At 40.5% G+C, this 23,448-nt stretch overlaps 1 protein-coding gene across 4 annotated transcripts in view; it reads right to left on the reverse strand.

Annotated features, from left to right (window-relative positions):
* Nucleotides 1–1,318: 1,318 nt before the first annotated feature.
* LOC139934379 (uncharacterized) overlaps nt 1,319–23,448 on the reverse strand; it is a 64,959-nt gene continuing 42,829 nt past the window's right edge. For 3 of the 4 annotated variants that reach the window (XM_071928587.1, XM_071928585.1, XM_071928584.1), the window contains 22 exons: nt 20,512–20,595; nt 19,766–20,017; nt 19,015–19,119; nt 17,912–17,974; nt 17,306–17,548; nt 16,635–16,877; nt 16,010–16,240; nt 14,975–15,058; nt 13,463–13,705; nt 12,900–13,067; nt 11,880–12,047; nt 10,804–11,139; nt 9,956–10,123; nt 9,131–9,382; nt 8,128–8,295; nt 7,340–7,591; nt 6,095–6,267; nt 5,551–5,625; nt 4,776–4,940; nt 3,946–4,174; nt 3,396–3,542; nt 1,319–1,520 (listed from right to left, as the gene is read on the reverse strand). In XM_071928587.1, coding sequence (XP_071784688.1) covers nt 1,326–1,520; nt 3,396–3,542; nt 3,946–4,174; nt 4,776–4,940; nt 5,551–5,625; nt 6,095–6,267; nt 7,340–7,591; nt 8,128–8,295; nt 9,131–9,382; nt 9,956–10,123; nt 10,804–11,139; nt 11,880–12,047; nt 12,900–13,067; nt 13,463–13,705; nt 14,975–15,058; nt 16,010–16,240; nt 16,635–16,877; nt 17,306–17,548; nt 17,912–17,974; nt 19,015–19,119; nt 19,766–20,017; nt 20,512–20,595 — 4,044 coding nt within the window. In that variant the 3' untranslated portion in view covers nt 1,319–1,325. Of the gene's footprint in view, nt 1,521–3,387; nt 3,543–3,945; nt 4,175–4,775; nt 4,941–5,550; nt 5,626–6,094; nt 6,268–7,339; nt 7,592–8,127; nt 8,296–9,130; nt 9,383–9,955; nt 10,124–10,803; nt 11,140–11,879; nt 12,048–12,899; nt 13,068–13,462; nt 13,706–14,974; nt 15,059–16,009; nt 16,241–16,634; nt 16,878–17,305; nt 17,549–17,911; nt 17,975–19,014; nt 19,120–19,765; nt 20,018–20,511; nt 20,596–23,448 lie in introns of all 4 variants that reach the window. The other variant, XM_071928588.1, reaches the window with a different exon arrangement.

Genomic DNA, 23,448 nt, shown 5'->3' on the forward strand with positions numbered 1-23,448 from the left:
GACAAAGCATTCACTTCATTGAAAGTAAAGTTTTAATAATACATCATTGATTTCTAAGGAAAAAAAGAACAAAGGTCCTTTTGTTCTGAAACACGAGTAAAACTTTGTGCCAACATTTTGGGGCAAAAGAAACCCGAAAGTTTGAGTCAGGCATGTTTTATCACGCTCTACTCTCTTTATTATTCCCCTGAACATGTAGATAAGACCGTGTAGATTTACATGCATTTCAAATAGCAAAGTTTATAACTCTTACATGTGTAAGTCAAGTCCACAAGCTATATTAGCTTAAAATGAAGCATGAAGTTGTACATGTAAAGGTATTGGACGGATAGAACAAACAATTATTTCACAAAATTGGGGGGTCTTTCTTTGAATGTATCCCTTAATTTTTGTATTTCTGAGGCCACAAGGAATCTGGCTGTCACCCAGCGCATTCTGTGCATAGAGTAAACCCTTGTCACCATTTTAATAACCGAAAATAATTTACAGTAAAAAAAGTATTAAACAGTTATTTTTAAAATAATGTCCTATCATTTCATTAAAAAGAGTTTTTAAGAATCCTAAATTATTATTTGTAAATATTTTATTTGAAATGGACGTGTAATTTATAGTATTCTTTTTACATATAATTATAAATAAAACTCCATTATATACAATATATAGACTACGAAACGGCAGAGGAAAAAGTTTATAAACTATGCAGTGTAACACTCTAGTAAATTCTCAAAAGTTGCCTCACCAAAATATAAATAAAAGTGCAAAGAAACTAAAATAAATGAGGCTGGAATTTTGAAAAGAAGTGTACAAGCTGTCATGGTCATGCGGCCTACTGCCACATCGGACTCAAGTCCTAAAGGCCGATTGTTCAGTGAGTGACGGTTTGGATGTGATGGCACATGTGCTAATTGAACACAGCACTTGACCATAATAGACCGTAATGAATATGACGTCACTACTCAAATATCTGCCGTACAACATGGCGAATGTGAGTGTGTGCGTGGGGGTGCGCGTGCATGTGCAGTAGAAATCAAACTGGGAATGCTGCGTGCTTACTTGATGTACGCGTTTAGACACGCATACGGTTTGCCCTACAAGAGGGCGACTTTCCTAGCAAAATAAGGGTTATTTAATTTGGTCTATTGCGTCTCTTAACCCAGGTGTATAAATGGAAACCTGAGCGGGCTGAGATAGTACTGTGTTGGATTGGTCCTTATTTAAACAGCTTGGGGTCATAGTAATTGTTTTCATCGGTTAATAGATACAGCAATTTCACCGTTAGTTATTTTTCTATTCTGCAAACCTTTTTCTTCACTTCACTCCGGTGGTCACTTGTGAGGGGAGGGGCTTCGTGATCTTCCCTGGTGCCTAGACAGCTCTTTCACCTTGTCTGACCAGAACTCACTGCTCTGCTGCAGCTGCACGGACAGGTCGCCAACGCGCTGGATCCAGTACGACTTATCCAGTGTGTTGGGGTCGCTGACCCCTGTGTCTTTGAGGGCGCTGTTCAATGCCAACTGAACCTGCAAAAAATGACGGGGTTAATTATGGATCAGAACTTGGAACATACAATCACAAAACACAGTAGAGCTGTATGGGCAATTCCTGTGGCTTTTTTACAAAATAAAAACCCCACCCAGAACTAAACCCTGATAATATAAAGTATACAGTACGATAAAAGAATAGGTCTGCAATATAAAAATTTAAAAGTAACCCCTAAAAAGAAAAACACATAATAGTACATTCTACCTTTGAAAATAAGTAAAATAAAATTTTAGAAAAAAAAGCTTAACTACGGTATACTCTAAAAGGGTATTTGTTTGGTAATAACTCTTGAAATTAATGGCATTCAAAACATTGCAGCTTACGAAAGTATAAAGCATTTTGAGAAACGTTTCACTTTGAAGTAATGTGGCGAAGGAATGTGTAAAAAGGTATACTTTGCCTTTTATAGGCTTTATAATAATCATACAGATTTACAAAAGAAAAATCAAATGATAAACGCAAAATATAATGACTGATATATAACCTTGGGATTCCATTATTAATAATAATAATAATTGTGGCTTCTTATATAGCGCACATGTCCGTCACCCAGTGACGCTCCTGGCGCTGTAACATACAGTATTTCCTGCAAGACTTGGGACTTCGTTTGCATTATGATACCTAACTCTGATAGCACCATGTAATGCTTTACAAGATGCTGTACTTGGCGCAATTTGCTGCCGATCGGACCAGGAACACCGGGGCGAACCCTTCTCTTTTCACTAAGTGCACTGGGTTCTTTTACATCTTGATGATGAAATAATCTACACAGATCAAAAATGTTCCTCTTTGAATGATTCTAAAACTAAAATGTTGTTCCTTAATTCACGTTTAGCCTTACATGTAGGTGTTCTGTGGTGTGGAGTTTACTTGAAAATAAATCCAACAATGACAGGATGGATAAAAAGCATTCTTCATTAATATGTACAAAATGTCACATCATTCAAAAAGCATCACAGTGAAAAGAGTTATAATGCACACAAATATAAAAAGCATGGAGATAGCAGGGAGATATTTAGAATAGGTCGATCCATTAAGCTCCGCCCCATTGCATATTGAGCAATCAAAACCCATTGCACCACCAAAAAGTTGACAACATAAAGTCTGACATGCGTGTGTGTATGCTTGGTGCGCACGGCAGAGTTGTGCAGAATTGCATTGGACAGGCTCATGTGTTCTTGCTCACACGTGCGTCATTGGGCGGAGCCAATGGTTTGGTCTATTAAATTCAAGATTCATCATAATAGGGAAAAAGTTTCCATAATCGGGGAGATTTTGTACAAAAATCTAAGATTTTTAGAAATTTGTTCAACATAAAACAGGGTGAAAGTTTCCACAATTGGGGAGATTTGTCCAACCTACTCTTGCTCTTAAATTTTAAAGAAACAAATTAACATTAACTTGAAAAAAACGCACACACCAAAACAAGAGAATACACATAAAACACTGCAATAAAAAGCAAATGCAAGAATATAGACCAGCCAAAAGTGATGAACCTTAAGCAAAATTTGTAGGCTCTATTTAAGCAAACAGGTAGCACAATGGTATATAAGCTGCTGTGGCTTAATATGCATCCAATCAAACCATGAACACCGGGGCAAACCCCTTTCTCTTATTGTTAAGTGCACTTGTTTCTTTTACACATGACCAATGGCTTTTTGTTCAATCCAAAGGACGAAGCAATCATGGGTAAGTCTTTCTTCAGGACACAGTCATGACTGGGATTCGAACCCATACTCGGCTGATCAGAAACACCAGAGCTTTAGTCCGATGCTCTTATCTGCTTGATCACGACAACCCATAGAATGAATTTGGGGGATTTATATTTTTGGGGGAGTGACATACATTTGTACCTTGTCTTTGCTTTGGCGTTGTCGTCCTTTCTCCACAGCAGCCCCTGAGGTGTAAGCTGAGTCTGTAAGACCGCTCTGCGTGTACGTCCCTTCACCACGCCGTGGTGTGGTACCATTCACTGATCGCTGGTACTTATCAGACTCCAACTAAAGGTAATTAAATGAACAGATTAAGAGATTTAAAATACTTTTTAATTCCTGTATGTTTTATTAAATGTTAAATTTGTATCAAGGAAAAAGAAAATAGATTTTTGCTATAATATGCGCTACTAAGCTAAATCGATCACAAGAACCGTCACTGCCTGCACAGGTACCATTTACCCCTTGGGTGGAGAGAAGCATTTAGAAGTATTGCTCAGTGATACAACTGTCATGACCAGGACTCGAACCTACACTGTGCAGAACAGATACACCAGTACAGAGCTTGAGTTTGGTGCTCTTATCTGCTCGGCCACGACACCCCCCCCCCTATTATAGTTAAGCATCTTGTTAACAAGCTCCTGTCCAAAACTTACAACAAATTTGAAGTTGAGTATTTTGCGATCCTCACCTGTGCTTTGAGGTTGTTTATAGCCTGCTCCCTGCTATCAAGTTGCATCTGTAGCTTCTGTCTACTCAATCTATCCTGATCCATCTCGGACCTCTGTCTAACCGTCTCTTGCTTTAGGGCTTGTATCTGTTTGTTCAGTTGCTGGATGGTAGAGACGTTGGCTTGGAGTCGGGCGTGGAGGTCCTCAATGGTAAACAGCTTCTCTGAGATCTCCTGCTCCTGGTCGGTCCTGGGGGGAAGAAAGAGGAGAAAGTAATGGTTAGTAGGATTTGAAACTTTGCACTGTGGAAGCGCGTGTTTTTGTGTATTGCACATAAAAGCACCCAGTGTACTTATTGTAAAGAAAAGGGGTCCGCCCTGGCGTTCCTGGTCTGATCGGCAGCACACTGTGCTACAGCACCTTGTAAACCATTACACGATGCTATGTAAAGGAATTGGGGTCGATTTCACAAAGATAGTCCTAACTTAGGTCTAGTCCTAGGACTCTTGAGGAGTTATTAAAAAACTTAAGGCTAGTCCTAAGTAAGGACGAGCCTATCTCAAGATAAGACTAGTCTTAACTCTTTGTGAAATCAAAGAATTTGTCTTGAAATCAAGCATCTGAAAGCACACAACTCAGTGTGACAAGGGCGTTTTTTCTTTCATTATTATCTCGCAACTTCGACGACCAATTGAGCTCAAACTTTCACAGGTTTGTTTACTTTACGCATACATGTATGTTGAGATACACCAAGTGAGAAGAGTGGTCTTTGATAATTGCAAATAGTGTCCAGTGTCTATTACAACAAAAATAACCATTCGTTTTGAATGACTTTCGATCTCAGACTTACTCATGTTCCTCCAGTCTGCTTTTGAGTTGTTGTAGAAGCAGCTGTTGATGTGAGGAGTGGCTCTGGAGTGCTTTGAAGCGTTCAGCAGCTACCCTCAGATCCTCATTCTCCAGCTTGAGACGATTGACAGTCTGCTGGAGGACCTCGCCACTCTCCAGGAGCTGACTATAGAGGGGGCAATTTATATAACCCAATGATTTTAAATTGAATTGAAATGTTTGATTACAAATCATATTTGATTAAAAACAGCTTCAGGGCTGATACAATTCAAATTACCCTAAACCAAAATTTTTAAAATACATTAAATTTACCACTAAAATTATCAATATTTATTTGAGAGAGAACAGTATAAATAACAATGATAACAACAATAACACCTTCAGAAGAAAGTATCTAAGCACTCGAAAGAACAACAAGAAAATTACATATACGATGTACAGAGTATATAATATACAGCATACAAAAATAACTTATTCAAGTGTTGAATAAAAAATAAACAGACAATTAGTTAACAATATTGCACATAAACAAGCATACAGAAAGACAATAACACAAAAATAGAAAACATTCATAAAACAGCACAAAACAGAAATGGATGATAGTTCAAAGTCTCTGGGATTCGAACACACACTCCGCTGACTTAACCACCAGCACTTGAATTTGATGCTCTAAACCAGTTGGTCATGACAACAGTGCCAATGTAACTTGACACAAAACCTTCAATGTGTATCACCATGGTTTTGTCATTTGTTTCACTCATACTATTCCAACTTACTCTTTGTCATTGTTGAGGGTTCGTATTGTTTGATTCTGCTCTTTGATCTTGGCTCCCAACTTCTCATTGGCATCTCTGAATGATAAAATAAAAGTAGGGCGAAATTACAAAAGAAATTAGAAGATAGATCAGCTCTTGCACAAAAGCTCCAGTAGCTGAGCACAACAAAGTCGTCTTAAAAAAAGATCACCAGCCAAAAAACAATGGCTGCGACTGGTATCCAGCTAACTTTTAGTCAATCAAATAATTCATTTGTGCACAAACAATTTTTTTGTTTTGGGGGGGGGGGGGGGTGCGAGGGTGGGAGGGGCGAGCATGCTGAACAGGGGGGGCTTCATGTTAAGCAGTTTCACAGGGCAGTCAAATCAACCCAATTTTGGGACTCTGTATATGACACCACATTTGAGTTGGTTAAAACACACCATGTGAGCTTAAACCATCTTCATGAAGGTTCAAGTTGTGACAAGAATAAAGTTTGTGAAGTCAACTCTGAACTTGTGTATGCCCTAACTGCAGTCTTGTTTCTTGTAATCCAGCAACTCACTTTTGGCTTTGCACCCATGAGTTGACGTTAGAGACGACCAGTTCACTCTCGCTGTGCAGACGGTCCCCATTGGACCTGGCCTCCTCTAGTGATGTCCTAAGACGCTCATTCTCCTTGCAACGCTCAAGATACTTCTGCTTGGTGTCGTTTGCCTCTTTCTGCAGTTTGTCACTCTGGTGCCAAAAACAAAGAAAAAGAAAAAGTCAAAATATTTGAAATAAAAGTTGCAATCCCCTTAAGGATCCCTCTGCTGCTGCTTCCCAGGCAGATGCAGATTGAATGGCATCTGACTTGCAACCTTCAAACAAAGATAATCACAAAATAGGGAAACTGGCAACATAATAATAATAGTAGTAATATTAATGTAAGCATTAATATAGCACCCCACAAAGATCGGAACGCTTTACAATTTACAAAAAAAAACAGTTCAAGCAAAAACAAACACAAAATGGGCGGATTAAACAAATAAATGAGTTTTGAGTATATTTTTGAACACCTCCAGTGTGTTGGCTTCCCGGATATTACGGGGAAGGGAATTCCAGAGCCGGGGAGCAGCGGCTTTAAAAGCATTATCTCCCGTGCGTGATTTAGTTTTGGTGATGTGAAGAAGTGTTTTGTCGTACGATGAACGGCATAGACAGATGAATTGAAAGAAATGAGTTCTTGAAGATAAGGCTATATGGCTTAGTTGGTAGAGCGCTGACACATTATTCCAGAGGTCACAGGTTCAAGTTCCTCCCTAGTCAAATGTTCTTTGTTCAACTCCAAATTATTAAAAATTTACCCAGTGAGTTTGCCTTCATAACTTGAAATTATATACAAAATATCCAAACTGAATACAAAGTGTCATGACCGAGTATCGAACCAACACTCTGCTGCTGACAACAGCCGAGCTTGGGTCCGATGAACAGCCCACTTGGCCACAATGCGAAACATAGTTTTGTGAAATCGTCAGCTCAAGGGCATGACTCGGTAGCAGTCCCACATCCTGCTGCTGACAAGTTCCAGTATTTCAGGAATCTGTTGTCTGCCGCTTCCCAGGTTGTGATACCTGGCTTCACGGCAGTTAACGGTTGAATTGCTTCTGACTGGCACCCGAACAAAGATATTGACAGATTAGGGAGACCAGCAATAAAGGGCTAGATAGGGCTAGAGCGCCGGCACGGTAATCCGGAGGTCGTTGGTTGGAGTCCTACTTTAGTTAATTTTTCTTTCATAAATAAAAATAAATAAAAACTTCCTCACCTCGTCAATCCGCTGCCTGAACTTCTCCTGAAGCGATGCAACCTCCACCTTCAAGACGACGATCTGTTCCTCCCTCATGGCGACCTCCTGAACGCTGTAGCGATGCTTCTCATTGGCCTGGCTCAGCTTGTTGCTCACCTCCTGGATGTGTGTCTCGTAGTTACGCACCTCGTTCTCACTCTGACGGTTTAGATCCTGCACTTTCTGAATCTCACCACGGAGTTTGCGCATCTTGTCTTCATAGATACCAACCTTTTTTTGTAAGAACACAGTCAAGGTTGTAGATGTTAGAGAATTTTTGATTTGTTTAGCAAGTGTGCTCAACTAGGGTCCCAGTTTCAACTGGGAAAATATTGCTTAATAAACTTCTGCTAAGCTGGAAAAGCTTCAGGCCTGAAGTCTTCAATAATGTAGTGGGAATTTACCTCTTTCTCAAAAAACTTTGTTACTTCAGAGGGAGTCGTTTCTCGCACTGTTTTATACTATCAACACCACTCTATTGCTTGTTACCAAGTAAGTTTTTATGCTAACAATTAGTTTGAGTAATTACCAAGAGTGTCCAGTGCCTTTAAGCCGTGGGATTGTCTGAGGGCTAACAACTTCTTTTGGCAGTTCATTCCATAACAGCTTTAAGGTACTGATCAAAGCTTTACAGCACTACTCGGCAAAATTCATTTCTTTAGAGTCTTTGCTCTAATCAAAAATTTCATACGATGTACATTTCAAGATGGTAAACTGTCTATCCTTATCAACAATTTCATTGTGCAAAGCAGAGTTGTGGGACTGACCTCTTCAGAGAGTGACTGATTCTGCTTATCGGCTCTTGATAGTTCATTTTGTAGCTTAGCAGCGAGTGTAGCTCTCTCTCCTAGCTGGTTCATGGCTTCCTTATGCTGGCCCTGTACCTCACTCAGCTGCACTCTCATATCACGGACCTGCTGCTGGTTCTCTATCAACTGAAAAGATCATTACATTTTATTTTACCGAAAGCTGGACAAACTTATTTAACTAGATAGGTTGGTTGGAGCACCATAAATGAAAGGCAGCTTGAATGGGTCGTTTGTTAAGGCAGCTTGTGTATGGAGTGCCAGAGGGATGCCATCGTTGCGTGGGCCGACCAAAGATGCGCAGGGTAAACAACAACCGACAATGGTCAGGTTGTGATACCACCGAACTTGGAGCAGCTGCACTGGAAAGACAGGCTGTGGTGGGGGCGGTACCAGTGATTAAATCGGGGTTCAAGTTCAGGAGGAGACCACGGGCAAATGCCTGTGTCTACTAGAGAGAGAAGGATAGAGTGCCGTGTACATGAGTTGTAGAGTTGCTGGACTCCTCTGATTGTATATTCACTTTGTGGTAACACCACGTGTTTATCTACTTTGCAGCGGCGCTAGACTGACTTTTCAAGAGTGCTATGCCACATAATGGGAGAGAAGAAATCTTTTGTAAGAACACTTGAATCGATCCACAGATGGCAATTTGCTAAAAATTTAGATCAAAGTTTGAAATTTCTCATTCCAGGGGTGGATTTCACAAAGAGTAAAGACTAGTCTTATCTCGAGTTGGGACGAGTTACTATCCTAACTTAGGACTAGCCACATGTTATGTCCTAGGACTGGTCCTAAAGTTAGAACTAGTCCGAACTCTATTCAAAACTCTTTGTGAAATAGACCCCTGCAAAACAAAGCATAAGCCCTTTAAAAGACCCTGGCTTTGGCTTGGGCTCTGACTTGGAAGTTTTCTCTCTGTGTCTATCAAGAGTTTCCTATTATTTCTCTGACCGACACTCACCTCAGCATGAGCGCTTCGATACTCCTCCTGGCTCCTCTCCAGATCGGCCTGCAGCTGAGTCAACGTCTCCTCGTAGCGGGACACGGACTGCGCATGACGACGATTCTGCTGCTCTGAAGTCTCTAGGTTCATCCGGACGACGTGGAGTTGGCCCTCCCTTTCACTCAGGTCCTCACTGAGACCGCGGAGTTTGGACTGTAAGGAGGCTAGCTCCTCCTCTAGGGTGGTGATCTGGTTGTCCTTCTCAAACATCTGGGAAAATTAAAAGCAACTCTGTCAAGATATCTCATGATTGGAATAGTTTCCTTATTGATTGAACACAGTCTGATAATAATAGTTATATAATAATTCCAGGTTCTTATGCATTCACTTCCCTAGGAGCGGAGCTTGGCTTTGAAAGTATAAGACCTATTTTCTTACAGCTCTCTTAAATGGTTTACAAGGTGCTGTGGCACAATATGCTGCCAGTCAAAACAGGCCCAATGAGGCAAACCCCTTCCCTTTACGATAAGTGCACTGGGTTATTCTAGGTGCGTTACACCATACACAAGACCAACAGCTTTACATCCCATCCCATCCAAGTGTCTTGCTGAAGGACACAAGTGTCAAGACCGGACTCAAGCTCGCACTCTGATCTGACACACTAGAACTTGAGTCTGGTGCTCTTACACTATATGCTCAGCCACCTTAAATGGATTTCAGTAAATATCACTTGTTACAGTTTTTATTCCAGCTAATCTGTAATGGTTTAAAACATCGATATGGAGATTCTGTACACTTTACACTTAAATTTTAAAAAGGGATCAGGGAAAATATCCGCCATACCATTGAGTCCGATTCTTTCATCTGTGATTTAAAAGATTCAGCCTCTTCCTCCAGTTCTCCCAGCTGTACTTTATACTCCTGCAGTTTTCTGCTAGCATCGTCAAACCGCTGTCTCTCTGCGTGTAACTCCTCCCTCTGTTCCTGCAGCTCACTGCTCTGCTCTGAAAGCTGCAACAAGATAAAGATAACAGATTTGATAACTTGATATTTATAAAAGTCGTACAAAGTGATCCCCTGGATATTGCTTCCCAGGCTGTATTGTTAGCTTTGTACATAGTAATATGACTATTGCTACCAGTCCAATGTATATTACAAGTTATGAAGCTGAAGGCACTAAAACTTAAAGGAAGCTAATAAGGCACCACTGAAAGAGGCAGAACAAAACCTTCAATCAAGCAGGCCAAAACGCAAGATTACATTTTGCTGGAGGTTATTGGGCTATTGGAAATAGACCCCTTGCATATAGGCCTACATGTACATCACCGAGAGGACAAACAATGGAACGCACCCACACACAACTACCAGCCAATGAGGAGTCATCCTTTGACCTCAATGAGGGCGCTGTTTGTGAGGTCATTTTGTGAAAAGTATTTCATACTCTATTACAATTCACATACATTGCATGTGAACTACCTCTAGCCACCGTGAGCTTGTCTGCTCCAGCAATGCAAAGGTTGTGGGTTCGAATCCCATCCGAGTGTTTTGCCTGTGGTTTTTGTTTTGTAAACTCTGGAATGTACCGAGGATACAGTGCTTAATACATATCGGTGTTAGGGTAAAAACAAATTATATTCTTTAGCCCTGCTGCAAAATCTCTTAATCAATGACCCTGATCAGGAAACACACACCTGCTCTTGCGCCGCCTTCAACTGTGCTTCCGCCTCCTTGCCTCGTTCACTCAACGCCCCGGCCTCGCTCTTCCATCTCTCAAGCTCACCCGAGGCCTCTTCAAGCTCTTCCCTTGATCCTGCCAACTCCCTCTGGAGTCCCTCCACCATGCTCTGCTGTTCCTCGGCCTCCTCCTCCAGGAGTTGGACCTGGTCGCGTGCCGCTCGTAGCTCAGCCTGGAGACGTCGGTTGAGCTGCTCGTGACGGACGACCTCGGTGACCCGGTTGCTGAGCTGCTCCTGGGTGGATTGGAGACTGCTCTCCATTAGGTTCAGCTTCTCTTCATGATGTGCTAGCTGCGAATGTTTGAATGTTGGAATAAAAATCAGAGTTAAATCTTGGAACACTTTTTTGGGTTTTTACTGTGGATAAAATAAATTTTACCTTAGAGTAGTACTTGCCTTTATATTAGGCGCTACAGGCTACCAAAAGCATTATTTTGAAACAAAAATGGTAACAAAGATATTTTAAAATAGAATAAAAATGCTTTGCATGAATATTCTTTAAAATTACGTGGCTTTTGTGTAATTTCATGACAGAACGCGCTCTACTATTATGAGGGACCAAATTTATGACACCAAAATGGCGAACTTGTGATACCAAAATGGCGGACTTGTGACACCAAACTGGCGGACTTGTGACACCAAAATGGCGGACTTGTGACACCAAAATGGCGGACTTGTGACACCAAAATGGCGGACTTGTGACACCAAAATGGCGGACTTGTGACACCAAACTGGCGGACTTGTGACACCAAAATGGCGGACTTGTGACACCAAAATGGCGGACTTGTGATACCAAAATGGTGGACAGACCGCTAGATGTAGTTCAAGAGGCAAATGATGTGTTTTTAATCAATACTCACTATTCAGGTGTTTTGTGCATGAGCAACTCTTGAAAAGAATCTGAACCAACTCCAAACAGCAACATTTTGAGAGATTTTAAGACAATGTGTTCCTTTAAATGAATTTAAAACAAATATACATGTAGTTGTGTTCTGATCCTCCAGAGGGTGTAATAAAACTTGACCCAATACCTCTTGAGCAGCCTCTCTGTACTGCTGTCTGGCCTCAACAAGGTCTTCTTTCAGTTGCCTACCCTCCCCCTGCAGCTTAGAGTTGTCATTCTGCATCTGTCTCTCTCTGGATTGTACCTGGTGAATTTCCTCATTTAGGCTGTGGACTGCTGTTTCCAGTCGTTCAATCTGTGTGCATGAAAAAGTAGTTGCATTTTGAGATCAAAGGATTACCTCACAAACAGTGTAACTATATACAGCATCTGTTTGCCTGGTAACCCGTCTTTGTTTTGTGTATGCCTAGTAAAATTTGTGTGCTGTCCTGTTATAAATATCGAACAATGGGTGCGTTCGTTAAGCTTCCCTGGGTCGACCCCCGGTCTGTCCCGGTACGTTCGCATAGCTTTGACGGGCTCACCTGGGTCAGCCCCCAGTGCCCTGCTTGTGGAGTGGGTCACTTGGACCTGAGGTGCATGCCGTCACCACGAGAGGCGAATGTGATCATTCAATTAGCTCTTGTCAGGGGCTCCCCTGAGTGAGCACTGCGAGGTACACCCAGGGAAGCTTAACGAATGCACCCAGAATAGAAGCCTTGCAACAGCTGCAATCATGGATGTCAAACGATGATAGGTCTTCCTTGACTTCAGTGAAAAACCTTTTAAGCTTCCTTTTTAAGGCAAGGGCCTAATGGAAATGAATTCAATTTAAATATTGGTAAAAAAATTTTTGGTAAAGATTTTAAAAACTTGCTTCACTTGAAAGTATTCATCTAAAAAGAATATGACTAGTGCAAACAAACAAGAAAAACTACACAAGGATTAACAGCAGTTTGAAAAGCATATTGCTTAAAAAGTGTGTTAAAAAAAAAAAACATTATTCCATAACTGAAATTTCAGTTTATGATATTGTTTTAAATGTTTTTTTTTATGTGGATAAGATTAATGAAAACTCACCCCCAAACCTCAATAATGTACTGTTGCTTTATCGCAAAATATTTTAAAAGAAAACAAATCATGTTAAAAAAAGCAACTCCGAGTTTACCTCATCCACTTTCAACTTGATGTTATCTTTAGCCGATGATAACTCTGCATCTTTCTTGGTGATGACTTCCCTCTTCTTCTCTAGTTCCTGGGCCAGGACTTTAGCGGACCTCTTGGCATCAGACAGGCCGGACTCGAGCTGCTTCTGCTGATCTTCAAACTTCAAGATCTGCCGATAGTCAAGACATTTATGTAAGGGTTTGGCTTAAAGACCACAGCGACTGAAATAGTCTTGTACTAAAATCCACAAAGCGGCCACAAATGGTCGCAATATTATAAAATCAGTTGCTCAAACAATGCGGTAAAAAAAAAACAATGGGACCGAGTTGACAATTTTTAATGTTTCCCACGTAAACAAAGCATCTACGACTTAAAAACCATGTATTTCTGTTTTATTGAGCAAAAACCAACAAGATCAGCAATGGCTTGGCGTATGGTGATGATTATACAGAAATGAACAGTCGCGAAAGGGTTACAATAAAAGGGAGAAATTCAAAACAGGGTCCATTTACGTGGACGCCTATGTTTTCTCATAAATAACAGACTGAATCACATTACAAGTACCTCTGTTTTATGCTTCTGGCTATTGGATGCCAGACTAAGCTGCTGCTGTTTTACAACTTTCTCCGAATCCTGGTGTTGCTTTTCCACTTCCTCCAGTCGCCCTCTTGTATCCTCTAGGTCAGAGGTCATATCCTCTAGCCGACCTCTCAAGTCAACCAGGTCTCTCTCCTTGCCAGAGAGGGCGCTCTCCAAATGGCGAACATTGACTTGAAATTGTTGCATGTTTTCATCTCTTTCATTCACCTGTTGGTGTATAGATACTGACATTGTGGAAAAGTTTCCCAATATGTGCATCCATCCCTTTTGGTGTTTAAAGGCAGTGGACACTATTGGTAATTACTCAAAATAATTGTTAGCATAAAACCTTTCTTGGTGACGAGTAATGGGGAGAGATTGGTGGTATAAAACATTGGAGAAACGGCTCCCTCTGAAGTGCCATTTTTTTCGAGAAATAAGTAATTTTCCACGAATTTGATTTCAAGACCTCAGATTTAGAATTTGAGGTCTCAAAATCAACCATCTAAATGCACACAACTTCGTGTGACAAGGGTGTTTTTTCTTTCATTTAATATCTCGCCACTTCGACGACCAATTGAGCTAAAAAATTTCACAGGTTGGTTATTTTGTGCATATGTTGAGATACACAAAGTGAGAAGACTGGTCTTTGACAATTACCAATAGTGTCCACTGTCTTTAAAGGCAATGGACACTATTGGTAATTACTCAAAATAATTATCAGCATAAAACCTTACTTGATAACGAGTAATGGGGAGAGGTTGATGGTTTAAAACATTGCCAGAAACAGATCCCTCTGAAGTGATGTAGTTTTTTTTTTTTTTTTTTTACATTAATACTCGCAACCTCGACGACCGATTGAGCTCAAATTTTCAAATGTTTGTTATTTTTTTGCATATGTTGAGATACACCAACTGTGAAGACTAGTCTTTGACAATTACCAATAGTGTCCACTGTCTTTAAAGGCAATGGACACTATTGGTAATTACTCAAAATAATTATAAGCATAAAACCTTACTTGATAACGAGTAATGGGGAGAGGTTGATGGTTTAAAACATTGCCAGAAACAGATCCCTCTGAAGTGATGTAGTTTTTTTTTTTTTTTTTTACATTAATACTCGCCACCTCGACGACCGATTGAGCTCAAACTTTCAAATGTTTGTTATTTTTTTGCATATGTTGAGATACACCAACTGTGAAGACTAGTCTTTGACAATTACCAATAGTGTCCAGTGTCTTTAAGGAAGTGTAGTTAATCTTACGTCACCTTTGACACTTATTATGTTTTCACTAAAACAAATATAACAATCATTTTGGGAGTTTGATTTGAAAAACGTCTGGTACTAAGCCTTGCTAAGTCACAGGTTAGGGCTTAAATTTGAGAAGAACTTGTGCAGACTTCAGAGACAGTTGGCTACATCAAATGGTTCGGGGCAAGCTCTACACAAAAGCTTGCTCTGAATCATGTAAGCATAGAGAGTGTCTCTGATGAATACCTCTTCGACGCTGTGCCTGTGGTCTTCTTTATAAGACTTCAGATCAGCTTGAAGCTTGTGAGCTTGTTCCTGGAACTGGGCAGACTGTTGGTTAACAAGAAAGAAACTATCAATTAAATTAAATTGTTATTGAAAAAGGGTAGATGCAGTGCCAGCTGCTATGGATTGGACACATCTGAAAGATAACCAATGAGAGACCGCTGAAAGCCCCCTTATTACGGTGAACTTGCTGAGGGCGCTTTAGGCATACAGAAAATCCCCTCCTGCCTTGTAAGGGTGTTTTCACATTATGACGCCATCCCTTACCACCAAGTGCAACATGGCATTGGATTGAACCACCTTGAGATCATACATGTGGAAAGCCTGTGGCGACCATGACATCGAACAGAGGCTGAAGGATTTTGAGATCAAAAAGGCTGGAGTTGACTCTGAATGCCTGTGTTGCGCAATGGCCCCTACTATCAATTCAATTTAAAGGCAGTGGACACTCTTGGAAATTGCTCAAAACACTTATTAGCATGAAACCTTACTTGGTAACAAGTAAAAGGGAGAGGTTGATACATGTAGTATAAAACATTGTGATAAACGGCCCCCTCTGAAGTTTTCGAGAAAGAAGTAATTTTCCGCGAATTTGGTTTCGAGACCTCAGATTTAGAATGTAAGGTCTCCATATCAAGCATCTAAAACACACAACTTCGTGTGACAAGGGTTTTTTTTCTTACATTATTATCTCGCAACTCCGACGACCAATCAAGCTCAAATTTTCACAGGTTTGTTATTTGACATGTTTGATGCATATGTTGAGATGCACCAAGTGAGAAGACTCGTCTTTGATAATTACCAATAGGGTCCAGGGTCTTTAATTAAGTTCCAGTTCATTTAACACAAGGAAATTTGATTAGGTAAACTTCTAAATGCTTTGGGTTGAACATGGAAAATTGATTGGAGCGGGATTTGAACTAACGATTTAATGTGCCTGTGAGATGGAAGTTGAGGAAAGATACCACTACACCACCCCGACCACATACCACATACCTGTTGTTGTTTTTCCAGCAGTTTTTCTTTCAAGTTCTCGATGTTATCTTCTCCAGTCTCCAGTTTCTCCTTAGTGGTCCTGAGCTCCCCTTGGCTCTTATCAAGCTCCTTGGTCAGGGTGTCTATCACCTTCTCTGCCTTCTCGGCGTGGTCTGTCTTATCGTTCAGCTGAAGCTCCAAGTCAGTGATGGACCGTCGTAGCCTCTCTGTCGTTTCATCTCGCTCTTTGATCTTTACGTAAAAAAGAAGAGGATACAAATAGTGTATAAAACTTATATTTAGTTTAGGCCTCACAAGATCCAAACTAAATTTGAAAGTCTTACTCATTTCTAAAAATCTAATTTCAAGCTTTAAAAAAACAGAGTTTCCCAACATTACCGTCCATGAAGTTGTGTGCAAATCTGTGAAGGTTTATAGATTTACTCTTACCAATACTATGCACACCCTTTAAGGAAACCTTATAATCGTTTTGTCTGCGAAAAAAACTTGTATTTTACTGAGCCCTTCTCTTAACCCCTAGCACCTTACTCAAATATATCATGTCTACGCCCTTGTAATCGGAAAATTCACCTGTGACAAAACTCAAACCAATTCTACTTCAAACGTCTAAGAGCAGCTTCCTTACCTTGCCCTGACACTCTGAGACTTGTTTCTCCAGTCCTCTTATCGTCATGGTAGAGCTTGTATCCGCTCTCTGGAGCTGCTCCACACTCTGACTGTACCTCTCCTTGTAACTGCCTAGCTCTGTAGTCACCTCCTGGATGACGTACTGTGCATGCTGGAGCTGATCCTCCAGCTTGGCGATGTCCTGTCTGGCTCGGCTGTAGGAATCCTCCTGACGCTCGAGAGCACGGTTCGTCTGCTCGATCTGGATGAAAATATCAGATTTGTCACTTTGTGATTTTATGAAGAAAAAAAAGGAAACTGACTGGGACATGTATGCAAGTATATTCATACAATATCTTTCAATTTCAGTTGCAATAAACACAAAACAAACCATCAACCAAAGAAAACATGAATTGATTACACTGATTTCCATGGAATTTTGATCGTCATTAAAAGTTTTCAGGACTAACCCCAAAGATTATTAGAAACCCCAAAGTTACTTTTAAAAAAAAGTTTCTAAGAAACCAACAAGCTACTCATAAGTTTCTCAAAAGGTTTCTTAGTCACTAAAAGTTTGATTTGATTTAAGTCTACTACGTGAGCATAGGTGCATTCGCAAGATTATGCTGGCTAAGCAACAATTGTGTCAAATAATATTTCTATGAAACTGATCCCTAGCTCCAATCTCACCCTCTCTGCAGCGTTCTTATGCAGCTGTTGTGTGTTTGCCAGGTCCCCTTTCAGACTCTCGATGGTGCCCTTATACTGCTGAGCCAACCCCTCGCTCCTATCCAGCTGGGACTGAGTGTCCTCCAGCTCGTGCTTGAGGTCGTTGACCTGCATGGAGTAGCTGCGAACGTCGTCGGTGTGGAGCTGCTTAGCGGCTTGGACGGAAGTCTGCTGGTGGCCGATCTCAGCCAGGTGGGTTTGACTCTGCGGCAGACAGAACATTACTATTACAAATTGCACCCCTCATAATATTATGATTTAAAATAATGAACACGACAACAACTTGGACACTTCCCACCAAAATGTGCATCTCTCAAGCTCTACTTATGTGAGCAGCATCACTAACGGCAGCCAAGTTTTTCTCCTGATGATGAGCATAGTATAATGTTCGAAACGACAAAACCACACCGGCTCTTTTCAGAGCCAACAACTCCTCCAAAAGAGATTGTATACATGGTTGTACCAACAAGTTCACTATTTATCATGTTTATAGTTACTTCTTATCTTATTTTCCACACCATCATGACCATGCAAAGCTTCAAACACCATTTAAACAAACGTATGTACCTCCATCCTGGCAGCTTGATTCTGTTCTTGCAGCTGTTGTATCAGTTTCTCATCAGAAGCAATCTGTAAAAAAATAAAACAAAAAAAAATGTCACATCAACACAGTTTCCTCATGACACTTTTGTTGTGAGAAATAAACAAATTTAGTCAAAGTAGTTTTTGCAGTGGTATATATATATTTTTTTTGTAGACCTTTATCACGGCAGGGGTCGAAATTGCCACTAGCCCGCTAGCCCGGGACTACCAGATTTACAGTTTGATAGCCCGACGGGCTAGTGGAAAAACAATGCAAAAATCATCATTACAAACAACAAAGAACTGTGCTATGGTGTATTATAAAGTTTGAGCCGTGACGCGAGACATAATGTGTCTTTCGGGCAACCAAAATCTCATCAGGGCTACTAAAAATTATTGGTTACTAGCCCTGCTGACTACCATGAAAATACACTTAATTTCGACCCCTGCACGGTGTGGCCATCTTGATTTTTTCTCCATTCCAACTCATTGTAACCATTGTAACCAAACTGAGGCTGGACGTAATAATAGTCTGGTGCCATGTTTGGGCAATCAATGATAGCATTCATAACTGTTATGGAAACATGGAACATGACCAAGATGGTGACAGCGTGATAAAGATCTACAGGAGTCAGAGGCGAGAGTCATTGCTCACAAAAAGTTCTGAAACTTGGTGCCACATTTTTGGTCTGTTGAAATGATGGCATGTAAATCTTTTGGTAACCCCTGGCGTTTAAATTCACAGAACTTCCAAGGACAGTGTCATGGGCACTTAAGAAGTAGATTTTAAAAGAAGCAGGACTAATTCACATTAAGTGGAAAAATAATGATTAATTTAGCCGAGTAGCGCATATTAATGTTGCACAGGCTGCATACTTCCCACCAGGGAGCTGAGATGGTTTAAGGAGTGATTTAAGGCCCAGTGACCTTTGGGACGCCCTCCGGGTGTGAAAAGTGCTATATAAAAACGGGTTTTTATTATTTTTATTTGTTGCACCAGTCTAACCTAAACTGCTAAAGAGTCTGAATTCAGATAAAAGAATGAAATGTTTAGAATGAAATGTCTCATCCCCTAGTAGTGTGTGTACCTTTCTTTGCCTTTGTGTCAGGTCATCCCTGAGGTCACGAGCTTCACCCTGAAGACCTTTGAGCGTTGACCTGGCTTCATCCAGATCCTCCTCAAATGCTGCTAGCTGCATCAATCATAAAGTTCAGAAAAAGGTCATTAACAATTAATGATTGGCTTCTTGAAATTAATGAGGAACATTGTAATGATATGGCATTCCATCTTTTGAGGACCCCTGATGGAGTCGAAGGGCCTCATCAAACGAGGCAACTTTTACAGGCAACTTGGCAATGCTTGGAGGCCAACAACTGGTCATGTTGGTCATGTTGGTAGCACATGAGTCATTCTTTAAACAATGTACTGCTGTCCCCCAGACATACATGTATATGTGAACATTGAAATTAGAATGGCTTTTTTTCTTTGAGATTGCCTGGAACTGGTTGCCTATAATGTAAATTGCCTCATTTACATGTTCTGTAAATTGGCTCAGAACACTTGTGACTGGTAGCCTGATCATTTCTGCTTAGCAAAAAAATTGTTAAGCAAGATTGTTATAAAGATGCATCCACTGACCTCTTTCAAGGATTTTGGGGCTGCTTAAGCACAGTAGCTTTAAGCATAATAACATTACGTTTAAATACAGGAACAAGGTTACTAGCCAAACTACCAATGTCACAAGTACAATTTGTGACTGGTGTCCTGCTAATTTCTGCTTAGCAACATTTTCTGCTTTAAAGCAGCTCTACAAAAAGGGGCAAAAGGGATCCACAAACCTCTTCCAAGGATCCCTGGTACTGCTGCTGAGCGGTATCCAGGTCGGCCTGTAGCCTCAGTATAGTCTGGTCCCGGCTCCCAACCTCTCGTTGACACGTCCTGTGTTTCTCCTGGACGATGGCTAGATCCAGTTCCTGCTGCTGGGAGCGTTCAGCAAGTCGCAGCAGCTCGCCAGCATCGTGCTCTGCCTGCTTCTGCAGCTTGGAACTCTCTGCTCGGACGCGATCCAAAAGATCTTCCAGTTTCATAACCTTGGAGAGGAAGTTTATTAGGATAATAATCAGTTAAAAATAGTAATCCCTTTACTGCTACTTTTAAGGTTGTAACCCATGGCCAATATCATAGCGCTGCTTAGCAGTCAGCAATTTGACTGTTTATCTGCTTATCGTAAGTAAAGAACTGGCCCAGGGACACTTAGGCAAAGCGTTTTTTTTTCCACATGTTAACAGAAAAAGGTTTTGCTTGTGCAAGTGCACACTCCTTACAAAGCTTGCATAGAAATTCAGTATCAATCGGTAGAAATTGAGGTAAATGCAAGCACAGATTTTGGTCGGTAAGCAGAGCCATGCACTTGGGACCAGGGCTCAATTTTATGAAGCTGTTAGGCAGAAAATACTGCTTGGCAAAGTTCTTTTCTGAGCAAAAAGTTAGTGGACAATTGCAACAATCTAAACTTAAAGTGCTTAGCAGTTTTTGATGCTTACAGTCTGTTTCTGTATGAATTGTGGCCCAGATTGTTACTGACCTCATTATAACATGCAGTGTACTGCTGCTGGGACTCCATCAAGTCCTCTCTCATCTGGGTTAGATTCTCATCCCGCCGGGACAACTACGACAAGAAAAGAGAGAATGAGATTCAAAATTAATAACAAGATTCAGAATAAGAAGTAACTACAAATAGACTTGGAGGCACATGTATACAACACCATGTATTAAATCTCTTTTGTGGGATTGTTGGCTCTGAAAGGAGCTGGGCCCAATTTCATAAAGCATGTAAGCACAAAAGTTTGCTTAGCATGAAATATCTTCCTAGATAAAAACAGGGTTACCAAACAAATTTCCCTTTGCTGCATATTGCTTGTTAGTGGTATTCAGCTGCTGTTTGCTTATCCTGAAAATCATGTGGAAGTTTGGTTGGTAATCCTGTTTTTATCAAGAAAGAAATTTCATGCTAAGCAAATTTTTGTGCTTACAGGATTTATTAAATTGGGCCCTGATCATGCTGTTCACAGGACTAAGGAAAGTGCTAACACACAGTGCTAACACACATCGGTGTATGGATGGGTAAAAACCAAAATTAGTATTCTTTATCCCCGATGCAAATTTAACATCTATTATACAGAGTATACTCTTAAGGGTTAGAAATAAAAATAAAACCATTAAAAGGAGGAATTTTTCATCTGCTATTTAAAACAAGGATTTTCTTTCTCATGACCAAAAACGGTACATGTTTTACTCAGACGCAAACAAAAAGAAATTAAGGACTGTCAAGCAATAGTTCCATATCTGACTTGGCTAATACTGACTAAACTGTGACCGTTGAGGCAAAAAATACATCATTTCGCAGTACACTACATGTACATGTGATGGATGTATTAATAAAATGAAACTTATTTATCATGAGAGTTAATGAAAGACAGTTTAAGAAACTTACCGCCAATCAATCCGTTATAGAACTGAGACCTATTAATTACAAACTAACATTAATCAACACGACAGTGTTAGGCCACCACCATAGCCTAAATATCATGCCCAACGCGTTCAAATATTGACCAAGAGCATGCATACTGTATATTTATAAATCTACAACTTAATGATACTACAGTACAACGATCGATGATGTGACACAAAAATGGGTACCCCTAGAGCTAGTAAAAATTACCCATTAAAATACCACTTGACATTCTTATTGGTCGAGAGGTGATCTCGTGGCAATGTTTAAGCATGCAGTATAAACTTAGTGAGAAGTGTTTAATAAACCATAACTACTCAATGTACAACCTATTGGTGCATGCACGTCTACACAACCCTTGAGAGTTGCGTGTAAATTTTGACCCGAGTCGTTAAACGGAGTCCGAGGACGTTGTTGGTGATTGAAATTTACAGGAAAGGCCCCTTCCACCATGTCCACAAGCCCAATACAGACACACCAAAGTTTTATAGCAATACAATTGCAAACAAAACTAACACCTCTTAAAATACGTTGAGGAAAAAGCGTTCGACCAGACCACAGTGTTTCTTTCTTTCAGGCAAACTGTACTACATGCATGGTTCTACAGCATGCCTATACCTTCATGCAAACAACTCACACCCGTGACACTGGCAGAAAGATAAAAATGTCAGGTAAAAACTATGTGCATGAGTGGAAGGCCATAGAACAGACGACTACAACTACAGCTAGGACTGTTGCTGAGAACGTCCTATGATTCATCGCATGAGGATGCAGTGATCCTGCTGTAGCCAAAGCCTTAGCCACTCATTCGGACATGGCTACAGATACGACTAGGACTGTTGACTGCTAGGCCACCCTATACAGCTTCCACGCATAATGAAGCAGGGATCCTGATGTAGCCGAAGCCATCAGTTCGTACATGGCCCAAGTAAATTTTGTTTAAGTCAGATTTTAGATCTTTTCTTTTGACAAGTCATGCAATATCTCTATCACACAATTCAGAGGAAAAACATGCTTGGCACAAAATATACACTGTATGTGCATCATGTTTATCTTGGTTGTCGTTATACTGAGCTAAAATTGTTAAAGCCTTAGCAGATTTCACAGATTAGCAGAAAAATTAGGTTTACCATGGATTTGCATTGTTACGTCACTTATTTTCGTGCGGTTAGCATGCATGCCTTTTTGTGTGCTTACGGTTAGCAGCGCTATGAAATAGAAATTTGCACAGTAAGCACAAAATCGGCCATGAAGCAGCGCTATGTAATTGGGCCCAGGACAGCCATGGGAGATCATGATGTGTGGCATTCTTTTGTTGCAGTCTGACAAGAGTCAGTCATCGATGATGATGATGTTCACCATCCTTAATACTATTATTTTTTATATCAATATAAACCACAAGGGAAACTGACTTGGTAAATTTTGAAATGATTTTGGGGGTTGAACAAAGAATTGACTAGAGTGGGATTCGAACCAAAGACATCCGGATTAACGTGCCGGCGCTCTACCAACTGAGCTATCTAGCCCTATATTGGCAGTGTCCCTATTTTGTCAATATCTTTGTTCGGGGTGCTGACTGGCAGTTGGTAGAGCGCCGACACGTTAATCCGGAGGTCGTTGGTTCGAATCCCACTCTAGTAAATTTTTTGTTCAAACCCAAAAACTATTATTTTTTGTTATGTAACACAGTTCAAGTACCACAAGTTTGGACCTATTTGATGAGTACAGACTCAGCCCAAATCCAAGCCATAGTTTCATATTCGATGCATACATTTTTATTTCATTTTTGGTGTCAGTTAATACATTACAATAAAAGATTTCTCTATGTATTTACAACCAAATTAATAACAGCCAAAAGGCACAACTGTGCATTGTAACTTGCATCTCTTAGGTAAAATAAGCTTTATAAGCTAAAATAAGTTAATAATTACACGTATATTTAAAAACATAACAAAAACATAATTATTACAAATGGAGGGGGGGGGGGGGGGGTGATTAAAAAAGCGTAGA

This window comes from Asterias amurensis, chromosome 3 (genome assembly GCF_032118995.1).
Source record: "Asterias amurensis chromosome 3, ASM3211899v1".
NCBI classification, from domain to species: domain Eukaryota; kingdom Metazoa; phylum Echinodermata; class Asteroidea; order Forcipulatida; family Asteriidae; genus Asterias; species Asterias amurensis.